Source organism: Trypanosoma brucei, chromosome 6, assembly GCF_000002445.2.
Source record: "Trypanosoma brucei brucei TREU927 chromosome 6, complete sequence".
Classification (NCBI taxonomy): Eukaryota; Euglenozoa; class Kinetoplastea; order Trypanosomatida; family Trypanosomatidae; genus Trypanosoma; species Trypanosoma brucei.
The window spans coordinates 1,149,637-1,173,185 of record NC_007279.1 but is presented as its reverse complement, the minus strand read 5'-3'; the positions used below and the strand labels follow the sequence as shown (position 1 = coordinate 1,173,185).

Here is a 23,549-nt window from a genome sequence, read left to right as displayed (position 1 = left end):
ACACACTCCTTTGTGCATTTAAGAACATATATTACCCATTCAATGGGTGGTATACCTAACGGTTTGTACGTCAACACCCCGCGTGTAGATGCATGTGTTGATATTGTTATTGTCTGACCTTCACTGAGCTTATAGTTATCGCTCATTTTTTTTTTCGAGTTGCGACGACTAGTTCCCTTTTATCCTATTAATTTGGATGAGCGATTGGCGCGCGCCACTGAACTGCAACGCAAAACATACGCATATTATTACAGCTGTCGAACCTTTTTGTTTCCTCTTCCCTCTCCCCTTTCATGTTGTTCTCCTTCATGCATCTTGTGGTCGGTGGAAGGTAACTTAAAAAAAGGGAAGGATTTAAATATTTGGGGCTTTTGGGTTGAGGGAGGAGAAAAAAAAGATATCGGTGACATTTGTGCCTTTCTTGCGTCCACCATGGTTTATTTAGCTTCTGTGCGGTATCTGGCGGGATGAGGTCCATTATGAAGTGTACGGTATCAAGTTAAATCGTGTGTGTTGTTGTGTTAACCATTTTTTTTTGATTGGTTTCCATTTATTCCCCTCGCGGGAAGTTCCGATGGCCGTTTCTATCACATCTGCACCATTTATGTGTGTGATGATGTGTGTTTGGGTTGGGGAACTACCCATGGGGTGGACTGACAGTTAACCACGAATTTTTTTTGTTTGCCACCCTTACTATTAATATTGTTGTCGCAATACTGCACATCTTTAAAAAGGTGCTGCTTAAAGAAGTTCGTGATGCTATTTACTACTGGTTTCCTCCGCATGTTTGGGCTTGTGCCTTCAAACCTCAGCTCTTTTTTTTTTTTTAAAGTCTTGTGTTTCTTATTGCAGGATTTGTGTTAGGGGAATCAAACATATAGAATCAAGTACATACCTGTTCTGAATTTGCATAAAATGGTGATATTTCATAATGGGAATAAATGACTTTCCAGCGAACAGTAAATGTTGTACGTGGAGTTTGGCCCCGATATGTGCGGTTCAGAAGAGCGGTTGGAGTGGGTTGGCAGCTATTTTGTGGCTAATGCATGTGCATATAATGAACCATTTGTTTAAAATGGTTGTAAGTTGGGAGTTTTGCTCAGCTGTTTGCATGTCCATTGAAGGTAAATGTGGATGCGATCACAACTGTTACGGCTGACTGGGGCCAATTCACTTGTAAAGGACTCCGTTGTGGAAAATAAACGCCTTTTTCATACATCGACGCCTTGCGTCAAAATCAGCACTTAAGGCACCTGGAACCAAAAGGAAACACATTTATTTATTTTTTGTGGAGCGAATGTGCCACTTCACCAGCAGTTTTTCTTGTATTACCGACATGCACTCATGATATGTTTACTAATGTGATTTGCTTTTTGCTACTACCCACTCGCTATTATCGTTCCCGTTTTTTTTCCGCTTCCATTACTTTTCTCACATCTCAAAAGGTTTCCTTTTGTTGATAACTACAGGTTAGCATTGGTACAGTTGTGATCCTGGTGTTAGTCGGACCTAAACGGTAATCACTTCACCCATTGGCACATAAATATATAAGCATATAAATATTATATACATTCGCTGGTAATATTCCGGACGTCATTTCTAGAAGGAAGTGTGTGAAATATCAACTTGACCTCCACCGAAACGAAAAAAATCAAGGCGAGGGAAGCGCTAGTGTAGTTAAAGATAAGAAATATACCGAGGCACCAGACGTAGTATCTTTTTCACCTTTCCTATTTTTTTTTTGTTTTTGTTTTTATCCTCTGTCCTATCCACCCTGCGTATAGGTACTCGTAGGGAGAGAGGCAGGGGATAGAGGAACACTACAGGTTGTCAGACAGTTATACAAAATACCGTACGAGATTTTCTTTTATTATTATTATAGTATTAACCGCGTAAAGACTAAGCCAGTGGCTCCTCATAGACGTACTTTCCCTCCTCACTAGTTGGCTGTATGTCCGACCATGTGGTATTTGGAAAACCAGTAATACTTACGGAGGAGAAACTGAAAGATGTTATACAAAGTAAAATGAAACAACGTGCGCTGAAGGAGGCTCTGGACAAGCAGGTCGCGCAGGTCAAAAAGCGGAAAGAAGAGGCGGGTATCGGAAAAAAACTGGCTAATGGGGTGAGGAACACTGTGAAGGAGCAAACTTACAATATGAATTTTGAAGACAATCAAATTAAAATTGTTCCTCAAGGCGACCCCGATGACTTCATAGTTAAATCTACCGGGGGCGCGCAGCAGGGTCCGTCAAATGGAATTAGGAATGGCGTTACTGCGTTACGGCCAGTGTACCAATCGAACTCACTGCCACCAAACTTCTCTATGAGCACGTCAGAGGGTAACCCTTTAGCACCTCAGAATGAATATAACACCAAATCCCTACCAGTCGGCCTGACGTCACGCCCACCGAAAAGCAATGGTGCGCCTAACCTCCTTGGTACTCCAAACGTACGGGAACGAATTGGGTTGGGTGCATCTCCACATTGCAGTCCGTTGGTTGCCGATTCACCCAAAACCTTTGACTCAAACTGCTTACCTCGTAACTTCAACGTGGATGAGGTGAAGGCTCAACTTCAGGCGCAGCAACCGAAACAACCGAGCCCTCAACGGCAGTTAAAACAAGCACCTCCCTTACATATGGGTTTGGTGAAACCGCCTGTTAGTGGGGGACGAAAGAACTTTGCCCAGTCGCCCAAGCGTCCGGGTGGGCATCTTCCTCCGCTGGAAATTGTTGAGGGGTTTCCGGGGCGGCGGCCAGTGGAGAGCACACAATCATCGGGAAGGGCAATAGAATCAAATGCTCAGGAACTGTTGGGGACACCTCTCCTCAATGGTGTGCCTGGGCGGTCAGGGAAGGCAAGAAATGTCGCAGGCCCTCGAGGCCGCTCGAATGAAGCGCGAGGGCGCGCAGGACCTGCACCCGTGGGCCCCCGAAGTACACAGGCACGTATGACGGAAAACCAGTTGGGACGACTACAAAAAGAGTTAGAGACACGTGAGATACAAATGGCGAAGATGAGGGAGAAAGAGCGAAATTGGGAGGAACAAGTCAAACAATTGAAAAACGAACTGAAAAATGCGAAGCGCAAGGAACGTGACTTAAATAGGCTTGTGAAAGAGGTCCCCAGGAGAGCGGAAACAGCACCGGACCCTCCTGTTGTGTCGCCACCTATGCCTGGTGCTCTGGTCAAGGGGACGAACAAGGGATCAACCATCTTGTCAACACTTGCACAGGACAGAAAACAGGCTCCCCCAAAGAGTAAAATACTTCCTCCAAAAACGTTCCGCCCCATTAGCGCACCATTGGAAGCTGGGGTGGGATCTTATGTCCCTGAAGAAATCACGGATAATACGACCATGCAGGACTCCTTTAAATGCGCCTCGTTTTTGACTCGGAAGACGGCATTCGGGCTTCCGGAAAAGAACGCCAACAAACCTGTTCCAATTGAATACGAGCATCTTTTACAGTTTGTTGAGGAAAAAATCATAACTCAACGACAAGCCGATGCCCTGTGGCGTCTCTTTACCAATGGTGAATCGCCACTTGCTCTTCTTAGGCGGCAGTCAATGGGTCCACGTGCATTTGGCGACGCCTCTGATCTACATGGTCCCGCAGGGCGTACGCATAAGGATGCCGAGGATACCGAAGAGGATAATAATGAGGAGGCCAGTGAGGGGCAAAGCGAAGAAGGGCAGTTGCAGGAGAGGAAATATTCACAAGAAGAAGAGGGGGAAGAAGAGGAAGAGGAAGAAGAGGAAGGAGGAGAAGAAGTGGGAGTAGAAGGGGAAGGGGAAGAGGAGGATGAGGATGGGGATGAAAAAGTCGAGGAGACGGACGAGGAGGAATGTGATTCATACGACTCGGCTGGTAGTTTGGAAGAAGGGGCATCAAATGGCGGGCTCAGTGCAGGAGGAACGAAGGGCCGAGGGGACGGGAGGGTAAAGGGCCAGTTTGATGTAAAATTAGGGAATGTGAGAAAAGATTACGATGAAAATTCTTCCGATGAGCACGACATGTTTGAAACTTACGCAAAACTTAACTTGGAAGAGTGTCTATCGGAAGGGGAGGTAAATGATGAGTGAAAAAGTTAAAACTGACCAAGGGCAACACTTATGTACATACATGCCGCATCCCTGTGTCGAAAGCGATACTCTCGTTAAACCTTTCTATACCCTTCTCTTTCTTTCTCTCTTGTTTGTTTGTTTGTTTGTTTGTTTGTTTGTGTTGCTGCGCCGTCGGTACACTGCGTATGTTTATATATTTGTTGTTACTGATTTACTAATGTGTGGGGCATCACAAGTGGTCGGAAAACAATGTGTGGAGTGTGTTTCTCCCCATATGGATCAGTTAGGATGTGCAAATGTTTTTTTTTACTCACTTCACCGAGGTCCCCGAAGGTTGTGTATTTGACACATTACCGACTACGGGTGATATGTTGTCCTTGCTTTCCACCTCCTCTCTCTCTTTTTCTTCTATTCTCCATGCATTCCCAAGTCTTTTTTTTGTCATTATACAAAAAAAATTCATTCATCCTTCCCCCACCTCCCTCCTTTCTAGAGCACGGTGTTGCATCATCTTCCTACGCACGTGAAATACTTTTACTGGGCATATTGTTTTTGTTCTCACTACTTGTTTTATCTCTTTTTTAAAAAAAATTCTGATGGGGGCTCTCACCAACCGCACCGAAACTTGGGACTTCATCCTTCACATGACTTCTTTGTTTTCAGTGTCTGAGAGTGATAGTGACGAAAGGTGATTTTTGTTTATTTTTGATTTGTGTTGTTGCTGTTTTTGCCGTTGTATTCGCGTTTCTTTCTTACATTTTCTTCAAAGAAGAATAAACGTATGAATACATGCATACATTCATGCAAACAGAAACTCATTCACAAAAAACACAAACACACATGTACATATTCCATCCGTATGTGAGTGAGTGAGTTTCTTTTTGTGTGAATCATCGACACTCTCGAAATACACGACCCCCTCATCTCCCCCCCTTTCCATTTAGGTATTTTTTTTTTCCTCTTTCCCTCCCTCGAGTCGGACGTTTCTTCAAGAGAGATGTTCCGTGAAATGATACCGTTGAGTTACGCTTCGCGATGAAGGTGATCCGTATAGTAAACACACTCACATTTACCACATATATATATATATATATATATCTATGGACAAGCATACATGTACTAATCTTTTATTTGATTTGGATATATTGGTTAAAATTAAAATTCCTATCTTGCGGTGGCATCCGCCCCTATTTCCCCCCATTTTCATCTTATTTTAATATTTATGATCATTCCTGTGTCAAGCTTAGAAAAGGTTTTCTTTTGCGACTTTCTGAGTGTCGTTGAATTGAGGGCAACGGGAAGAGGTCAGCAATGATTATTGACCACGAGCGTCGTGCTATTGACTTCAGCGACAATACCACATTTGTGCTGGACTCTAATGTCTTACAGCGTCTACGCGATGCGATATGCAGCAATGACTTTTACTGCAATTTAGTCTTTGATCATAATACCTTTACAGATGATGCCATTGGGATTCTTGCTGCTATTCTTAAGGGTTCCAATCCCATTGAGTCACTTAGTCTTCGTTCGTGCAGTTTGAAGGATCTGGACATCATACATCTTGCACACGCCATTTGCACGAGAAAGTGTTTGGTTCATTTAGATCTTTCAAAGAACCCCGGTATCACAAGTGCCTCCTCACCGGAAATTGGTCGAATTATTCAGGGCGTTCCTACAATTAAATCGATACATCTCGTCGGTACAGGAATACTAGAGAAAAACTCCTCGCATTTAATTTCGGCATTGGAAGGATGCTTTTCTTTACAAGTGCTGGAGCTGCCATTTTCTGTTGGGTACAGGGTGCTCGACAGGACTCGAGAACTGCTTAAAAAGAATAAAACGTTGAGTGATGTCAGTGATGGTTTACCCGAAAAGGCAGGTCGGATACTGATGAGCCAAGATAGTAGCGAAGTGGGGTTCTTTCGCCAAATTCGGTCACACGCACGATCACTTAAACCACAAATTATTCCTTCCTTAGCTACATCAGATACGGAGAGTAAACGTGCTTCTAATGGGTACCTGGCATCTTTTCCTCATTTGCAACAATGGGTCGATCCAGCTCTCATGAATGCAGCAATGTATATAAAAGTTCTCGACAAGCGTTGCAATATGCTGGACGAACACTTAAGCGAGAAGCGCAACCGAATTCTCGCTAGACGCGGTCAGACGCGGTAGCGCCTTGATTCGGTAGCGTAAAGTCGGCAGGAAAACCCTGGGAGGAGCAGTTAGGCCGGTTTTGGTTTATATTTGGTGGTAATATCTCGTAGCCTCAGGAAAGTGCGGGTATGGAGAAAATACGGCTTGTGTGTGTGTGTGTTTGTGTGTGTTTGAGGGGGGGGGGTGCGGGTTAACTTGCCATGAGGCGGTAACAGTACCGTGTAAACTCAAAACTGCTGTGAGCTCTTTTTTTTTTTTTTGGAGGGTGGAGGTGTTTGGTGATTTAACAAAGAGGCTCTTACTTGTGTATATATATATATATATATATAAGCGTTCATCGATAGGAATTTTCCATGTACCACATCGTACAGCTGACCGTTGTATGGTGCGGTCTTACATGTGGGTGTTGGGCTTATATATATATATATATTTATATGTTAGAGTTGCGATATTGTGAGGCATTCGTTGCATTTCATTTCTCTATTTTTATTTCTCGTTTCACCCAGAGAAGTATCTTTTTACGTTGATGCTGCTACATGTTTCTCCCTTCATTTGTATATATTGCGTCGCGACTTACGGAAAGTTGGGTTTATAATCCATATTGTTTTCTAGATCTCTTTCCAGCTATTTGTGTTGTTGCATGATTATGCATATGTATATATTTTGCAAATTCGTGGTTCTGTCTTACTTCTTCTTTCGTTATGTTTCGCAGTTAAGTCAACTTCCTCGGGTGGTTCGGCGACTTTCTAGAAAAGTGCATTGTCTAATCACATCACTGGCGACACGACGGTGGCAATTGTTAATTGTTGCTAGAGCAGTGCAGCATAAGTAGGGAAGGTGTTGGTACATTGAATAGAGTTTTAAAAAAAAGTTTATACTTGAGAGGAAGGGGGGAGGGTATTCACTTTCTGCTACGTGGAAGTCAATTGATTTTGGAAACCCCCTCGTCGTATAGTAATGTCCCTCTTTACAGTGCATTGCAATTTCACTGCGCAGGAGGATGTGGAGTTATCTGTTCGAAAGGGTGAAATTGTTACGGCTATTGATGAAGATACGCACGATGGGTGGGTACAGGTAGAAGTTGTTGGTGACAAGGAGCGCGTGGGGTTTGTTCCACTCAGTCACTTAACTCCTAGTGTCGCTCAGGTTGGCGGGGACAGTAGATTACAATCGTCAGCGGTAGGGGCAACATCGTTAGGAAACTGCTCCTTTTTAGTTGATGAATCACCCAAAGTGTGCAACTCTGCAAAACAGTCGAAACTGGACTGTTCATATATGTTAAATAAGCATAATTCACATAGTATGATAGGGAACAATTATGATTCCGTCGGTACGGTGGGGGGTTCATCTTATGTCAACGCGATGGAGCTTGATGTAGTTGCAAACACGCACGTGCGGTCGCTGAGTGACACGGACCAAGCGACGAGAAGGGCACAAATAAGTGGTAAAACGCTAGGGACAAACCTGCAGAGTGCAACAGATCCTTCTACTAATTCCCTTCTTTACGATACAGGAGCCGTTGTTGAATCTTTCATGAAAAATGAGCTGCATCTTAAGCAACTTGCGCGGCGGCGACAAGACGAACTTGCTAAGATGCGGTCTGCACTGGAAGAGGCGAAGAATGACGTGGGAGTGTGTAGGGAAAAGAAAGAGAAACTTGCTGTGAAGTTGCGCGATTTAGATCTATCCATGGATAGGATGAGGAAGCGCTGGAAGAATATGTTGGAACAAGAAAAGGACCACATTCTTCGCTCGATGACTAGCAGTGGAATTGATCACTAGCAAATACCTAATCTTCATAATCCCATTAAGTCTTAACACCAGTCCACAAGCAGCATAGATTGTGTAGAAAAGAAACTATAGAGTTACCGAGGCGAGAATTGGAGATGTGAGCCGGTGAGACCCATTTACACATGTGGTCTACCTTTGCACGTTGTTTGTTAAGCGGCTCCTTTTGATACTCTCACATCCTTTTTTTTTAAAAAAAACCCTTTCCAATAAAAGGGTCTTACCAGCGCTGCTGCCGCGTGTTGTTTTGGGCGATTTCTCACTACCGGGATCATTACTGGTATGTAAATACATGTATTTAGTGGTATAAACTATTTCTCCCCATTTTTTTTACCTCGTAGTTCAAGAAAAAAAACCCTTCAGTGCGTGATTTGCTTGTTTTTAACAAGAGCAAAGGGTAGAGGAGTCTCTCAGGGACCTCGCCAATGACGAGACATGAAAATGTGGAGCACGGTGTCGTATTGAAGTGGATGCGTGGCGGTAATCTGAAGGTATTGTTTAGTTTGCTCCTTAACATCGTCAGCAGCGTAGGAGTAATTATTGTAAACAAGCGCCTGGTATATAATGAAGCCGGGTTTCATTTCGTAACACTTTTAACAGTGATGCACTTCATTGCGTCATTCTTTGGTTGTCTAATGCTGTCACTGTTTGGGTTCTTTGAGATAAAAAGACTTCACATTGCTCAGGTGCTTACCATAAGTGCAGCATTTTGCGGGTATGTGGTGTTCAACAACTTCTCACTTTTGGCCAACACTGTGAGCGTCTACCAAACATCGAAGATCCTCTGTACACCCCTTATTGTGCTGATTGAGTATGCAGCATACAATAAACAGGAAACAAAGGAAACACTTTTGGCCATCTTCATCACATGTTTGGGTTCGGGTATTACGGTGTGTGCGGACACGCGACTGACCGTTGAGGGAACAATATGGGCCTTATTAGCTATTCTGGCCAATTCCTTATACACTATTTGGGGAAATACAAAGCAGAAGGATCTCGGCGTGAATGCAGCACAACTTTTGATTTACCAAGCACCTGTAAGTTCCCTCATGTTGTTGTTTGCGGTTCCCATTGATGGTTTGACGGAACTGCGCAGCTATGAGGTAACCCCTACAAGCGTATGGACAATTGCACTGTCGTGTATCCTTGCTTTTGGCGTAAATCTTTCTTTTTTCTTGTTAGTGGGTCAAACATCTCCGCTAACCACAAATATTGTCGGTTATTTAAAGACGGTTTTGGTTTTCATAGGTGGATTTGTGTTTATTTCTTCGGAGGCGGATACCAAGACACTCCTTGGAGTAACTGTTACACTTGTGGGACTCGGTTGTTACACTGCGACTAAAGTGCGCGCTCTTTCTTCTCCTTCTTCAGCGAAGGAATCAAGATTGACATAACCACTGCAGGACGTGTGGCATTCAGAAGACTTGATGCTCTTTTTTCCTTTCCCCCTTGTTCTGCTCAAATCGAGGGAAGTTCAGGAGGCCCACACACTAACCAATTTTTGTAATTAAAGACATGCAATGCATGTATTTATATATAACATGTAATTGTGCGTGTATGTGATATATATTTGTGAAGTATACATTTATATATTTATACATGAAGAGTGTGAAGAAAAGGAGAGGGAGAAGGAGGAGGAGGAGGAGAAAGAGAGAGAGAGAGAGAGAACCAATGCTACAGTTGGATGAATATGCTCATAGATAAATCACTGATAAAATATGCGCAGGGGCGCTGCCTGCACACCTATGAGTTCTTACGCCTTCAAGCGTTAATCTTGTGTGGGAGAAGATTTTCGGTGGCGCTTGTTTCGGGGTTGGGTCCTCAATATGGTGGCTTATTTCGTGCCTTCGTTTTCTCGATTGTTCTCTGTTTGTTTGTTTGATTGATTGATTGCTTGTTTGTTGTAAATCGGGCATTGGCAACAACTCACTGGGTGGTATTCGTCATGTGACTTCCTTTCTAATTTTTTTTACCTCCTTTTCTAACGCAAATAATATATTATATTCTTCGTTCCTTTTTTGTTTTGCTTTTCTTCTTTATTGTGATTTTTTTTTTGTTTTTTAAGGTAATGAGAATCTGTGAGCTGTGGGGGTTGGTTGGTTGGTTGGTTGGGTAAAAATGTACAGTTTGTGTGATTGGATGTGAACATGAATATACGCCCCCTCGAACGGAGCTGTGATTCGTTATGTTGTTATCTTCTCTCAGTTGTGTTTGTGCTCGCACATTTTATGTCATGTGACTGCAGAGCTTTAACTAACTGGTGGCAGCAGGTCAGTTTTTTGACAACCGGTTTGTTCGTTTTGTTGATGTTATCGTTATTCTCTTGCGCTCTGTTGAGGGGTTCGAGTAGTGGGGCGTAGTAAATCTAGTTTACCCCTTTTTACACTCTTTACATTTTTATTATCTGAAACTGTTCAATAGCGAGATCTTCTCTCCCTCTTTATGTTTCTCCTGTTTGGTACATGTATTTCAAATACCTGACTACTTGTGGCGTAACCTTCGTATAAATTCTGTCATTTTTGTTTTTTATTTTCTTTTTCTTACATTTAGTTTACTCAGTTACGTGGGAGGATCCAACCCATTTATTTTTCGTTATAAAAAAAAAATATATATATATATATTTTAAAAATTTCCAAGCTGTGCTGGCCTTATTGCACGTACGGTTACGTTTCTGTGCGGGCATTCGGTCACTGACAATTTTCACCGCAACAAAGAGAGCTTACAGGGGGAAGGGAGAAGATAATAGCGACGGGAAGGTGTTGGATTTACATATTTAATCCGTGCTTACTCTCTCCTTCACTTTGTTGAAGCAGTCGTGTTCGGATTGTTAACTCATAGTTTATTATCAGGAGAGAAGTTGGGGGAACGGTACTGTGAAGAACAAAAAAAACGAAAGGAGGGAATTAAAAGGACATCCGAATAGGGAGGGAAAAAAACGTGGGAGCACCACACGGCCTGTCGTGTGTTTTTCGATGGTGAAAGGCTTTTGTACTCGTTGAAAACAGCATTGCGAGAAGCCACATAAGGCAGTAATAGCAACAGCAGAACACTACGTATACATACTCACTGTGTAACCCGAGCTGAGGAAGACGCAAAAATAAGCAAAGGGAAACTAAAAAAAAATATACCTAAGGAAAACACGGAAACAAAGTGCAGTGAGGAACTGAATCACTGCATAAGGAGTCACTGTATACACTCACCGAATACCACCGGATCTACCTCTGACCTTACTAGTGTTATATATATATATATAACAACCCAAAAGTGGGGTAAAATACTAGAAGTGAGGGAAAAGAAGAGGGGGGACGAATCCAAAGTGCAACGAAGAGCCAAAAAGTAGAAAAAAATAATAGTGGTGACAAGAGTAAGGCAGAGTCCACTCTGAGCACGGTGTAACGATTTGTACATTCCTCAAGTTATGGAGGATCCACGGGACAATCCCAACCCCCGCAACTCGCGCAGTGACCACAGCGGTAACCGATTGTCGTCACTGCGTCGTCATTACCACAGTGATTCTGAGGAAAGCGATCATTTTTTCCCCGAGCATCTTCAAGTAATTGAACTGGAACCCACGTCATTCATTACTGAAAAAGATGCGCCCCTCGTTACTGAGGTCTTTGAGTCGTGTGACAGTTCGGAGGACGTGACATTGGAAGCTCCAGTTGGCGTGGAAGTTGAACTCTCCGGGCCTGGTGTTCTCCGTGGGGTTCGCATTCCCACTGGGAAGGTGAAGGAAAAGTTGGACTCGAAGAACAAACAAATTTCGCGCTTGAAGTCCGTTCGAAACGGTGAGCCACCCAAAACAAACATGAAGTTGAATGAGCGTGGTATTATGAGCACGAAGCGCAACAAACCGGTCATGAGGACACGTGAACTGAACAGTATAAGTGACGAGGAATATCGCCGTTAGGATTGGGGAAGGGTGTGTGTGTGTGGCAGACATAATTCACTAATCTCTGTGTTTCCTAGAACTTGTCTCCACATTGACTCTTGTGTTGGTGGATCTCATTTATATTTTCTTTATGCAAGAGGAGATGTCTTGTCATCGTTATTCATACGGTGTGGTACACGGAGCCTGTTCGTTTTTTTTTTTATCTTGCCTTTCTTGGTTGCCGCATTTCTCCCTATATGCGTGTGCGGGAACGGTGCCTCCGAAGTCAAGGAACGATTTACTAATGCGTTCCTGAATTGGGTACATCTCACCGCGAATATTGTGGCACCAACCACTTGCGCCATTAGCTAAGGGGGATTGGTGTTGTGTTCGTCACGGCCCCGCTGCTCAACATTGGAGGTGTGCGCCATGTTATTTGTGCAACCCTTACAAAGTGATGGCGGGAGTGCTGTGGGGCATTGTTATCTTTATTTTTACGTGTTATTGTCTTGTTTGTCTGCACATTTTCTGTACACCGTGTACGTCGTGCAGGGCGTTGTCGGACGCACAAACCACACTTTCCTTTTTGTTCCAATGTATATGATTGTGAACGCGTTGAACACTTTCGCTGGCTTTGGAGACCAAAGATGCGAGTCTTCAATGAATGTTCTTTTGAAGCTGCCTGCATCTGGGTTTTGCCATGTAGGAATAAGAAGACTCTCAGAGGATGTGGTGGTGTGTGTTTGTGTGTGGAGGGGGGGAGATGGATTACAAATATGTAATTAGAAGGTCAATTTGTGTCAGTGATTATGAAGATTTGGGGGTGGGTCAAAGAAAAAAACAAACAAACAACTATGACATTGAGGCTGAGGGTGTGGATGCTGGGGTTGTAATTCCGGTAGTGGGCAAGGAGGAAAAAGTAAAGCACTAATTTTATAGACGCATGGGTATGACATTAGTGCCGATGAGGCACGCCATCTTGTCGATAACGTAGTGTTGTTCCAGTTCCCTCGGGGGTGATGGTTGTCAAACGGTGTCATGGGAATATTTTGTGATTTTTTTTTACCGCATCTGCTACGCTATGTTGCATTCCCCATGCGTAGGTTACTTGACTCTGTTCCCGCTTTCTGTCAACTGCTACTTTTTTTTTCTTTTAACGAATTGATGACGACTAATCTCGCACCATCGCTGGATTGGAGTAGCTTACATATTTAAAGTAAGACGAAGGTTAGGGAAGTACACACCATGCCGGGACACGGAAAGGGACATCAGGTGTCAGGCGTCTGCCTTCTGTTGATTGCATTTCAATTTTTTTTGACACTCGCCGTCAGTGGGAGTGATCATGTTGTTGTTCCCATGTGCGGTGAAGTGCGGGGGTTTGCTGGTGAGAGCAATCATCTCCTGCGGATTGGAGTTCCGAAACCACCCGGGGACGGCGAGGCAATTGTTCTTATCGTGCGGCCCTTTCCAATGAACACAGAGGGGGTTTCGGAGCGCTTGGCCCAAATAAATGCTACATATCGCCTACGTGAAGGTGCAACTGCAACTTCGGTATCAGATGACGCGGGTATACTTTTATTGCGGAACGTTGAGGCCGGTACCAATATTGATGTTGAAATACGGCGTGTGAGACCGGATGGCCCCGTCCCGTTCCGCTTCTGGAGCTACCACGCAAACAATCCATCTTGCTTCATCAGCGTATCCCCTCATACATCATTTATTTCCCCCATTCCTACGAGTCTGGGGCAGCCGGTCCTACCCGCCAAAATATACTTTCAAGCGGTTCCCATGGAAAAAACAAAGGCGGTGATGTTGCGGTTGGCTGATGGGCCACTGGATGGTGGGAAGCCGCAGCATTTTCACTTATTGAAAATGCCTGAGGCTCAAGATGTTGGAACACATGAGAGCAGTAAAGTTATGCCGTGGAACAGCAGCGTTTTGTATTTCTCGTTTGTTCCTGCAATATCTGCGAATAAAGTGATGTCGCTTTCTGTGGGCGTTGTCTGGACAGCGGATGACGATGGTGGCAGCGGCTCTGGGCAAGCGTCAGATCCCAATGCCACTGACGGGTCCGGTAATTCAAAGGATAAAAAAGGTCACTCCGCTTCCTTTTACTTCTTCCTTATTACTTCCCTTTTTGCCGTATACATGGTCATAATGTCAGTTGTCAATTATCGTTTGAAGGGAATCACACAGTTCCCTGAGATGGTTCCTCACATCGACACATTTCGTACAGGGGGCCAATTTATTTCCCAAGTAGCGGAGAACTTCCGGCAGGGGAATATGCGGGGGGATTACAATGATGTTGGGGGTAAGAATGCGCCAGCTGGAAACGTTTAAGGCACACGAACGAAGTGCGTATAATCTTTTTTTGATGTTGAACAAAGGCAAACAAGGAAATGGTAGTTCTTAGCATTCGCTTCTTCTGTATATCATGATGTATGGGTTTTGCGTGTGTGTGGGGGGGGGGGTTGGTTGGTCAATGGAACGCAAGAAGGAAAAAAAGTAAGTGGGGTCATGGAAGCTTCTGTGGGAGTTCTGTGGTGGTTTACGAAGCTGGCAAAAACTTCAGGTAATTTGATGGATGGAATCCTGGTTTGTCAGAATTGTTGCTGCTCTTGTCATTACAACTTTTTCTTTCTGCTAAAAAGGCATCTTTTAGCTGTTGCACTGTGGATATTGTGAGCAGCACTTATGTATAACGGGGCCCTCCTACATACCCCTTACAAGTGCTTGGTATTTATGCTATCTTTTGAAATGCTTCAATGTGGTTGTGGCGTTTGACAGAACCCGATTCCAGTCACAAAATATTTTGCTGCTGAAACTTTATTATGTCCTGAAATTCTTCATGTACGAAGTTCCTTTCTTCATGTGATGCAATTTTTTTTTGTTTTGCTGCTTCTATCTCGGTTTGGCCTTCTTTTTTGATTCCTTCGTTTCTCATCATATTCTCAAGAGTGTTTGTTCGACGTTGTGCTGTTGAGGAAAAACTCTATTACACTTGCGTTGTGGGTCCCATTTCCCAGTCACCAACGGGGAACGTGAGGTAACAAGTCGATTTGTCACATATATACGTATTTATTGGCATCAGGGTGTTTGAAGGGGAGCTTGTTGTGGTTAGGGGTCATACGTTTCAACAACCATTTTCTAGTGTACAGTTGTGAAGCAGATGTCCAGAAACGCTTTTTCGTCTCGGGGAGCATTACTATTTTCCTCGGCGCCGCTCCAGTGCCAGCGGCGATGGGTTACGCGACTCTACACTTCCTATTACACCGGTGTGTTGTATCCTAACCAACTGGTGCAACCGAAGCAGCGCCTACCAGCAGATGTAAGCGTTAGTGCGATTTTGCAGAAGCGCTCTGAGCTAGAAGCAGCTGCCAAAAGAGGCAGCAACAAGGGTAATAAAGTGGACGTCTCCAAAGGAGAAAAAACACCTGGAGTGTCGTGGGATGATGCTGACAGCACTGATGTCATGCGCGTTGACAACACCCAACAGCTAAAGGAAGCACCACAGGTTGAACGGCCGTATGTCCCGCTTGGTGAGGTGGCCAAACTGGAGCTGCAGGGTGACTATTACATGGAAGGTGGTATGTTTCAAGAGGCATTGGAACACTACGGAGTGGTTGCGAAGGCGTACAATTATGCATATCCGGAGAATCACGCGCAGCGTATAGGAATAAGGATTAAGTTGTCAGCTGCGTTTCGTCAAACGGGCCGCTTGGAAAGTAGTTTGGCAAATATTGAGGAAGTTCTGCGCATGTTGGACGCGTCAACCCGTCCTTCTCTTGAGTTGATCTGCGAGGCTCTGCTGGAGCTGGGAATCACGCGGGAGGCACTCGGCATGAAACGGGAAGCAACTGAAGCCTACGAAGAGGCGCTGGAGGTTGTGAATAGTTTTCACAACTGGGGCGAGTCTCACCGCATGTTAAGGCTTTTGCCTCGCCTTGGTCGTCGGTTTAACTATAACTTCGAGGAAAAGTTCGTTTACTTTAGCCCGTTCGACTATGATCGAACATTTGCACTGGTGGATCAGTGCTTGGAGCGTGCGGAAACCACCTTTAATGAGATTGGGGATGTAGAAGGTGCCATACGTGTGCTCCAACAGCGCAAAGAAATGATCGACAAGAAGTTCTTCAACATGAGAGACTTCGCTGGTCGCATTCATACGATGCGCGGACACTGGAAGCGGCGGGCCCAACACCTCACGAACGCGCCAACGCCAGATGAACTACTGCGGTACTCTCCAACGATTCATCAGGTTCATCGTGACTTCAAGTTTGAGCTGACCGCTCCTATTGGACGGGAAAAGGAGGTGATGCCTGGCGTCAACCGCTTAGTGTTGGATATGGGTAATCCTTACCGTCGTCGTGGCCGTCTATCCAATAAGATGTTAAAGGATGCTGACCACAAGTTCGCCAACTACGTCAGGCAGAAAGAGTACAATGAATAGGAACGGGTGGAGGTAACACGTTATCGGTAATTTGAATTTTAACAGTGACCAACCTAAAGCCAGGTTATTATTGACGGGCGTTGACTCACTTGTCTTTACAACTGTTGTGTTTCAAAGGAAGGAAAGCGCATAATCTGCCCCTGATAGGACAAGGTGTATACCGCAACCGTTAATTTTCTTTCATTACAAATTAGATTAAAACAACTTATCTTTTAGCGCTCTTTTTCTTTTCTTAAAATTTCTTCTCGCGTTTTCTTCTTATTCTCCCTCTCGAAGCCGATTGCACTATAGTCATTTTATTGCACTCATAACCGACTGGTTCGGATCTTGTGTAGTTTTGATGTCGGCCATTCCGCCGCCGCACTATGTGAGGTTAAGGCGGTATAACCTCTCCATATTTGTACACTGTGACGTACACAACGATACGGTTCAGGCTATCAAGGAGCGATATGGAAAGTTAACAGGCCACATATTTTATAATGCCCGTCTTTATTTGGGGCAGCAGAGTCTTGACGACTTTCTTACACTTTACGGTTGTGGAATAGAGGCTGAAGGAGCTGAACTTGTTGTGGTTCACTCCAAAGGCGCGAAAGGTGATGGCACTAGCGAACATATTTGGGAGACTGTAGAGGAAGCGATGGCGGCCCCGCAAGGGGATTCGCTGAACTCGCCGGAGGTGACGGCGGAAGGAACGGCTAAACTGGACTCCATGGAGGCGGCTGCGACAAGCAATGAAGTGGGCAACCAACAGCAACAACAGGCGGCAGACGCCCGAGGAGGCACCGGTGCTGAACTCAACGTGGGGTTTGTAGGCGTCTAAATTACATATATATATATATGCAGAGAGATGTAGATACGGATTCCAAGTAAGGCTCTCCGTTTTCCCGTCTGCTGGCTCCTCGTTAGACGTCTTTCGGTTTGCTCCAGTGTTTAGTAACGAGAGCGGGACTTCAGGGAGAAAGAGGTCTATGGTGTTGTGCACGCTCCACTGTATCCGAACTCTCTCTCTCTCTCTTTTGGCAGTCCCCGTTTCTGTTTTCGTGGTGCGACTCCGCTATGTACATCTTCGATTCCTTTGTTTACTCTTTGCACCAGTTTCATGACGTTTCTTTTTCATGTGGTATAAGAGTTGTGTTTCTTGTGCACTTAACCATCTGTTCCTTTTTTTTTTTGACTGCTGACGCTGTGCCTTTCTCCCTGTTACCTACATTTGTTTTCAAATACCTTCTTACTCTATTTCCTTTTTATCGTTTACTTTGTTCGTTTCCTTATATATGTGTGTATTGCACAATAATATAATAATGAGAGCAGCGCTATCGCTCGCTGGTGAGCTCTACCGTGGTTGACACGGATATTGCTTCCCTTTTTATTGCTTTTTCGTTATTTTTAACATTAATATTTATATATATATAGGAATCTAGAATATATGTCGTTTGATATGGAAGTACTGCGGGAGGCACTCCTTCGGGCTCAGTACAGCAGGCGAACTATCCCACAACTTTCGGACTTCCCCACCTGCGTCTCTGAAGAGGAGGTGCAGCAGATTTATCTTCCATTTTTAGCGGATGAGGAATCGCAAGTTAGGAAAGGGCTGGCAGTCGGTTCAGTGGAGATTATTGGTTACCGTCGTAGTGAGGAGTTAACTATCGCTGGGGATTGCATAGCCGCGGCATTACCTGTCGCCAGTATATTATCAAATGCACCTTACCTTCTTTGATCGGGCGAGGAATATTGTGTTTTGGTAGGGTTGATCGGTGGTGCGTAGACTCGGTGTTTCGTTTTAGGATGTAAATGGAAGGCTTGCCTTTTTTACATAAGAAGATCGAAACTTCAATATCATAGAGAGAGGAATGGAAAGCGTACGTTTCGTGCTCGGTTGCGTGAGGTTCAGGCTATGCGAGAAATTTGTTTCGTGCTGATCCTAAAGAACGGGAGAGCTTCGGTGACCGGTAAAGTATTAGGTTTCTGTATCATTGATTAGATGGTGAGGGGAAAGTGATGTCTACACCTCACGAAACTACGTATTAAAAATGTGTCTTTCTACGATAAACATATTGCTTTACCAGCGATGTTGGTGAAGGAAATTCATCAGTGGATACGACGCCTCGTAATTGCGTTTATGCTTGTTGTTATAACTTGCTAACAATAAATGAAACATCGGTAGTAGGGTTATATAGGGATATATAAATTTTATACATATACAGAGTTAAGAAACAAAAGGGATGCAGGGTGTAAGGCGAGAGGAAATGGACATCAACGTACTTCTGCAGCGGCAGATGGAACTCCATGGCACGCTCCGTCGTCCACCACACACTCCTGCACAGTTGCAAGAAACCCATGAAACGTTGAAGGAGCTGTCCAGCTTCTTTGAGGTTGTAAGGCGCACGGCACAAACACTTCGTGTGCAGCCGGAGACTGTTTTTCAGTGTCTTATGCAGATTGGTCTGGGCAGTGTTGTCAGTTTTGACCGACAACGGCGGGATGGTGAGGTTCCTATGCATCAGGCAAAAGTTTTGGCACGCGCCAGTGCTTTGGAGTTGGAACCACGATTGCGTGACGTGCTCCCTGTTGAAACTCTGAGTGAAATGGTTGAACTAAGTAAATCAACACGTACCCTTATGCGCATTAAGGTGGAGGATTTGAATGACTTTAATATAACCGAGAAGGCACTACAGCAGGCAGTGGAGTATCTGGACTTTATCAAAGCTGCCTCGTCTGGCTCGCCGGATATGATGTTCAAGTTTTACATGGTGGAGGATGAGGCTTCCCTCGTGGCCATGTTGGGTTGCTCCGGATCAAGTGCATCTCGTGGACTTTCCGAAAGTGCTGGTAAATGCTCCGTTGCTGGTGCCGACGGGGAGTCAATTGATCGCTATTTGCCGGATGAGGCAAATATAGAACAAGAGGTGCGTCGCTTGGCACTTGTGTGCGGGGCCACGTCGGAAGGGGCGGGTGAGCGGCTTATTGCTCTGCGGACTCTGGAGAACTGGCTGAGTGCCATGCCAGATGACTACTTCAATCGCAACATTCGTAAGGTTATTTCACACCTCTCCGGTCCTCTGTCCGTTTGCGCTGGTGAAAAGCGTTCTGCCATATGCCGACAGGCCTGTGCTATTATTGTCATCGTTGCAGAAAGGGCCTCAACCTCGTTGTTTAGTGAGGGACCACTGGTAGTGGCTGCGGGAAAGTGGTGTTCAGTGCTGCTTCGTGGTGTGTTTGTTACGGTATCTGCCATTGCACACGCATCGGATACGGCCGTTCGGGCATTGGCGATTGGCAGCGGTGGCCACACAGCCGTTGTGAAAAGTGCCGTTGAGGGGCTTGTGGGCGGAACTCATCCAGAGCTTCGGCGGAAGTGTTTGGGTTATATAGCGCTCTGCACTGTTGTGTCTCGTGGGGGAAAATGCAGGAAAGCAGGCAACAATAGTGCGGAGGTGGCTGCGCATTCCCCTGATGATCTCACCCGGTTGGCTGAGCAATACATGAGCAAGGGGGATACTAGTTGTAGAAGGATGGCGAGAGCACTGTATATCGTTCTTAAGCACTTTAACGGTTCGTCGATTGCAGTATCGGACAAAAAGATAGAGTTGCTAGTTCAACAGGAATATGCAGAACTTAAACCTCTTCTGGATAATGTGAAGGCATTCGAGTCGGCATTGTTCGGTTCTTCAACTCAGCAGCGGAATTCCGTTACCAGCACAACTACCGTTGTCCCTTCTCTCAATGCTGTGTGTACTCGTTCGGCAAGAAGCAGTATGAGCGTTTCCGCACCCAATTCAGGAGGGTCTCCGCAAACAACTGCACATCAAAATGAGGAAGCAGAAGGCGAAACACTGGCCATACACGACACGACAGATGTTATTTTAGTCAGTAATGGGCAGTTAGAGTCTTCACAGACAGGCCCATCGGAGGATGATGAGACACAAAACTACAATCGGTCGTCCCTTGCTAGCACAGCAACACCGGGCCTACGGCAAGCGCGTCACCAGCCCTCACCCTTGGCACTGAAGTTTAAAACAACGGAATCGCGTGAAACAAATTCAGTGAAGTTTACTCCCTCCTTGCAAAGAAAAATTGACAGCTTTTGTGCGAGGAGTGCTTCGTAGAGACGGCATGATTTCCATGTTTTGATGTTTGTTTGTTTGTTTGTGTGTGTTTGGGCGCGGTTCGACCTTTTCAGTTTTTTTTTTGAGTTTAGTGGTGTTTATTTTTGGCGTATTCGGTTACTGCTTCTCTGTTTCTCTCCCTTTTCTTTTTTTTTTTAGTTTTTGCGTTTGCACACCTTTTGTGTTTTGCTTATCCTTATTTACTGCATTGTATTCGTTCTGCTTCCGTTCTGCATTATATGTTCCTCTCCCCCATTACCTTACGCACCTTTTGCTGGCCGCTGAATATTTTAAATGTTTATTATACGGTGCGACGAGTGGGAAACTTATTGTTGAAGCTGTGGAACAGTCATATCATCTGTTTCACTCGCTTGGTTTCCTCCTGTACTTCCTTATATGTGTGTTTAGTTTCCCTTTTGCGTGCATGTTATCAGCTACATGTCAAAACGCTGTGGGGGAATTGCGGTGTGGGTGGGGATAAAAATATGAAATGTCATCGGGACTGTTGTAGTTGAAACGTCATGTGTAAGTGTAATCTTCAGCTGTTACTACCGTGATGTCCATATGTTTATTTGATTCTGTATATGTGCGTGTGTGTAGGGGGAGGGGAATTGCATGGAGGAGTCGGTGTGCCTATCACCAGGCACCGTATATATATATATATATATATATATGCGATTATATATCTTTCTCGCGTCAGAAGGAACTGAGTTGTGTGTGCGACCATCAATGCATTCACGTGATATGCTAATGTTTACTTTGCGGCAGTTTGCGCGCATTTATTGTTGTATTGTTCGAACCATTTTTTTGTTTCTGTTTTGCGGACCTTTGGGCCACCTCTCCGATATTTGTATAAGTGGTGAACCACTTGCAGTACCAGCACTTTTCCTCCTTCTGTTTTCTCACTTTTTTTTTTGTTAAGCCTTTCATTTGAAGAAAGGGTGCGAGTGATTAGAAGTGATACGTATCATACACGGGTGACATATTCACATTTCTTCTCATATACACATATATACGTTCTTGTATATTTGTTTCTGAGTTTTGTTGGTGTTGAAAATGTTGCCAGACCCACCACTTAAAAAACATCGTGTGGAGCCGAGTGTTGATTTACGCCCATGGATTGAGAAGTATCGACCAAAGTCTTTGGACGAGGTCAAGTCGCAGGAGGAAGTTGTGCAGGCGTTGCGGTCCACCCTCCGACAGGGCGCAAGTATGCCTCATTTCCTTTTCCACGGCCCACCAGGGACGGGAAAAACAACTGCCATACTTGCCGTCGCGCATGAGTTGTTTGGACCCGATTACATTAAGAGTCGCGTTCGTGAGCTGAACGCAAGTGACGACCGTGGTATTCAGGTAATACGTGAGAAGGTTAAGTCCTTTGCACAAACGGCTGTGGGGAATGTTGTGCAGAAGGTGCAGTCCGACGGAAAGATTTACCCGGTGCCTCCCTTCAAAGTTATCATATTGGACGAAGCGGATGCCCTACTACCCGATGCGCAGGCTGCCCTTCGTCGTATGATGGAGGACTTCAGTGATGTTACACGATTTTGCATTCTCTGTAACTACGTAACTCGCATCATCGATCCCATAGCGAGCCGTTGTGCCAAGTACCGCTTCAAACCCCTCATAAAAGAGGCCCTATATGAGCGTATTAGTGAAGTTGCTAGTAGAGAGAACATCCAAATATCGAGGTCTTCTATAGATGCGTTGGATCATGTGAGTGGCGGTGACCTACGCTTAGCGATAATGTACCTTCAGTATGCGCAGAGGGCAAATGGAAATGACTTGCAGAAGGAGGATTTTGTGGAAGTGTCGGGATCCGTGCCTGCTAGCATGATGCAAACGTACCTTGCTGCTTTGATGATGAAAAGCTTCGACGAGGTGCGCAGTGTGACAAAACGACTTGTTCAGCAAGGTTACCCCGCTTGTCAGATACTTGCCCAGCTTCAGGATTACATTGTCAGTGCTGCATGTCCTCTTAATTCCGCTCAGCGTGGATCAATTGCACTAAAGTTATGCGACATTGAGAAGCGTCTGTCGGATGGATGTGATGATTTTGTGCAGCTTCTTGAATTAGGAAGTTTCATATGCTCAGTGTAATCTGAACTGACGCGTGCGCCTACTGCGTCGCAAGAACTAATGACGGTGGCGATGGGGGTGGAGGAGAATATGGAAAGAGAAAATAGCAGAAGGGATAGAATGGGAGAGGGTGGGGGGAAAAAGCCGCTTACCTAATGGAGTTTGCGCGTGATTAAAAAAAAAAAACAACTTCATTTGTATGTGTCTTGGGGCAGCAATTGTATCAACCATGTGACAGTTTCATTCGTTGAATTACCGGACCGCGTGTCATCCTTCCAGCACACTAGCCACGAGCCCATTCCCAGCTCTTACTCGGTTCATGCCTCGTTGTTGGAAGACTGATTGTTCTGTGGCAGCAACTGCTTAGCGGATGTGGTGGATCGCTTATTTTTCTTCAGGACTATTTACCGTTTGGCGCCGAAGAGAAAGCAAGATCAACATCAACGTCACCAAGGCGCCTGCCGATTGCGTGTGGTGATGAGGAAGATGACGGATGGAGGCAGGGAGTGTTGGTTGTTGGGAAGGAATGACTCATTAACCATACGATGGTGAAATCATGGTGAACTTTTGTTTTTCGGGTGGGATGTTTGTTGCTTAGTTGCTTTTCACTTTCTTTTCTTTCAATTTATTCTCCATTATACCAATGGTGGGGCAAATGACTTCCTCTACCTTAACAAAGACGCGCGGGGAAGTACATATGCCTCCCAGTGGGGAGAGGTGTTATTTTGCGATTTAACTGTTCAGAAGTGGGTTATTGGCTTGTGTGTTCTTTTTCTCCCTTTTGTCCCTCTTTTGTCTCCTCTAATATTTGTGCCTAAGTTAACATCCCACCGTATACATTTATTTCTCGGTAACGCTTTGTTTACACTGCCGATACTACCTGGTTGCTTTTGCTGTTTCTTCTCACCGTTTTTTTCTGCTTCATAATATACCTCCCAGCATTTAGCGGAAAGCTTGATTTTCCCCTCAGGAAGAAAGGATACGGGGTGCTTACATTATTTCAGGTGGTATTCTTTCTGGAGGTTGGCG

General features: G+C 44.9%; 11 protein-coding genes across 11 annotated transcripts, besides 14 other annotated features; all 11 read left to right on the top strand.

The window, feature by feature from the left end:
* Nucleotides 1–23,549: part of a sequence feature (sequence corresponds to BAC RPCI93-4F7) that runs on past both edges of the window.
* Tb927.6.3990 (hypothetical protein, conserved) lies at nucleotides 1,952–4,087 on the top strand (the record flags this gene model as incomplete). Its single annotated transcript, XM_840424.1, has 1 exon — nucleotides 1,952–4,087. The coding sequence occupies one exon, from the start codon at nucleotides 1,952–1,954 to the stop codon at nucleotides 4,085–4,087; it is 2,136 nt and encodes a 711-aa protein (XP_845517.1).
* Nucleotides 3,723–3,807: a sequence feature (CT-rich).
* Nucleotides 4,197–4,228: a microsatellite.
* Nucleotides 5,146–5,171: a microsatellite.
* On the top strand, nucleotides 5,381–6,244 carry Tb927.6.3980 (hypothetical protein, conserved; the record flags this gene model as incomplete). Its single annotated transcript, XM_840423.1, has 1 exon — nucleotides 5,381–6,244. The coding sequence occupies one exon, from the start codon at nucleotides 5,381–5,383 to the stop codon at nucleotides 6,242–6,244; it is 864 nt and encodes a 287-aa protein (XP_845516.1).
* Nucleotides 6,372–6,396: a microsatellite.
* Nucleotides 6,534–6,555: a microsatellite.
* Nucleotides 6,639–6,662: a sequence feature (AT_rich).
* Tb927.6.3970 (SH3 domain protein, conserved) lies at nucleotides 7,184–8,008 on the top strand (the record flags this gene model as incomplete). Its single annotated transcript, XM_840422.1, has 1 exon — nucleotides 7,184–8,008. The coding sequence occupies one exon, from the start codon at nucleotides 7,184–7,186 to the stop codon at nucleotides 8,006–8,008; it is 825 nt and encodes a 274-aa protein (XP_845515.1).
* Nucleotides 8,440–9,408, top strand: Tb927.6.3960 (hypothetical protein, conserved; the record flags this gene model as incomplete). The annotated part of the gene is made up of 1 exon (XM_840421.1): nucleotides 8,440–9,408. The coding sequence occupies one exon, from the start codon at nucleotides 8,440–8,442 to the stop codon at nucleotides 9,406–9,408; it is 969 nt and encodes a 322-aa protein (XP_845514.1).
* Nucleotides 9,628–9,679: a sequence feature (CT-rich).
* Nucleotides 9,882–9,917: a microsatellite.
* Nucleotides 10,018–10,076: a sequence feature (A-rich).
* Nucleotides 10,105–10,126: a microsatellite.
* Nucleotides 10,607–10,646: a sequence feature (AT_rich).
* Tb927.6.3950 (hypothetical protein, conserved) lies at nucleotides 11,433–11,924 on the top strand (the record flags this gene model as incomplete). The annotated part of the gene is made up of 1 exon (XM_840420.1): nucleotides 11,433–11,924. One exon carries the CDS (start codon nucleotides 11,433–11,435, stop codon nucleotides 11,922–11,924), a length of 492 nt encoding a protein of 163 aa, XP_845513.1.
* On the top strand, nucleotides 13,131–14,225 carry Tb927.6.3940 (hypothetical protein, conserved; the record flags this gene model as incomplete). Its single annotated transcript, XM_840419.1, has 1 exon — nucleotides 13,131–14,225. One exon carries the CDS (start codon nucleotides 13,131–13,133, stop codon nucleotides 14,223–14,225), a length of 1,095 nt encoding a protein of 364 aa, XP_845512.1.
* Tb927.6.3930 (hypothetical protein, conserved) lies at nucleotides 15,055–16,335 on the top strand (the record flags this gene model as incomplete). The annotated part of the gene is made up of 1 exon (XM_840418.1): nucleotides 15,055–16,335. One exon carries the CDS (start codon nucleotides 15,055–15,057, stop codon nucleotides 16,333–16,335), a length of 1,281 nt encoding a protein of 426 aa, XP_845511.1.
* Nucleotides 16,676–17,155, top strand: Tb927.6.3920 (hypothetical protein, conserved; the record flags this gene model as incomplete). Its single annotated transcript, XM_840417.1, has 1 exon — nucleotides 16,676–17,155. The coding sequence occupies one exon, from the start codon at nucleotides 16,676–16,678 to the stop codon at nucleotides 17,153–17,155; it is 480 nt and encodes a 159-aa protein (XP_845510.1).
* Nucleotides 17,716–17,747: a sequence feature (AT_rich).
* Nucleotides 17,762–18,052, top strand: Tb927.6.3910 (hypothetical protein, conserved; the record flags this gene model as incomplete). Its single annotated transcript, XM_840416.1, has 1 exon — nucleotides 17,762–18,052. The coding sequence occupies one exon, from the start codon at nucleotides 17,762–17,764 to the stop codon at nucleotides 18,050–18,052; it is 291 nt and encodes a 96-aa protein (XP_845509.1).
* Nucleotides 18,558–20,441, top strand: Tb927.6.3900 (hypothetical protein, conserved; the record flags this gene model as incomplete). Its single annotated transcript, XM_840415.1, has 1 exon — nucleotides 18,558–20,441. The coding sequence occupies one exon, from the start codon at nucleotides 18,558–18,560 to the stop codon at nucleotides 20,439–20,441; it is 1,884 nt and encodes a 627-aa protein (XP_845508.1).
* Nucleotides 21,091–21,115: a microsatellite.
* Nucleotides 21,498–22,541, top strand: Tb927.6.3890 (replication factor C, subunit 2, putative; the record flags this gene model as incomplete). The annotated part of the gene is made up of 1 exon (XM_840414.1): nucleotides 21,498–22,541. The coding sequence occupies one exon, from the start codon at nucleotides 21,498–21,500 to the stop codon at nucleotides 22,539–22,541; it is 1,044 nt and encodes a 347-aa protein (XP_845507.1).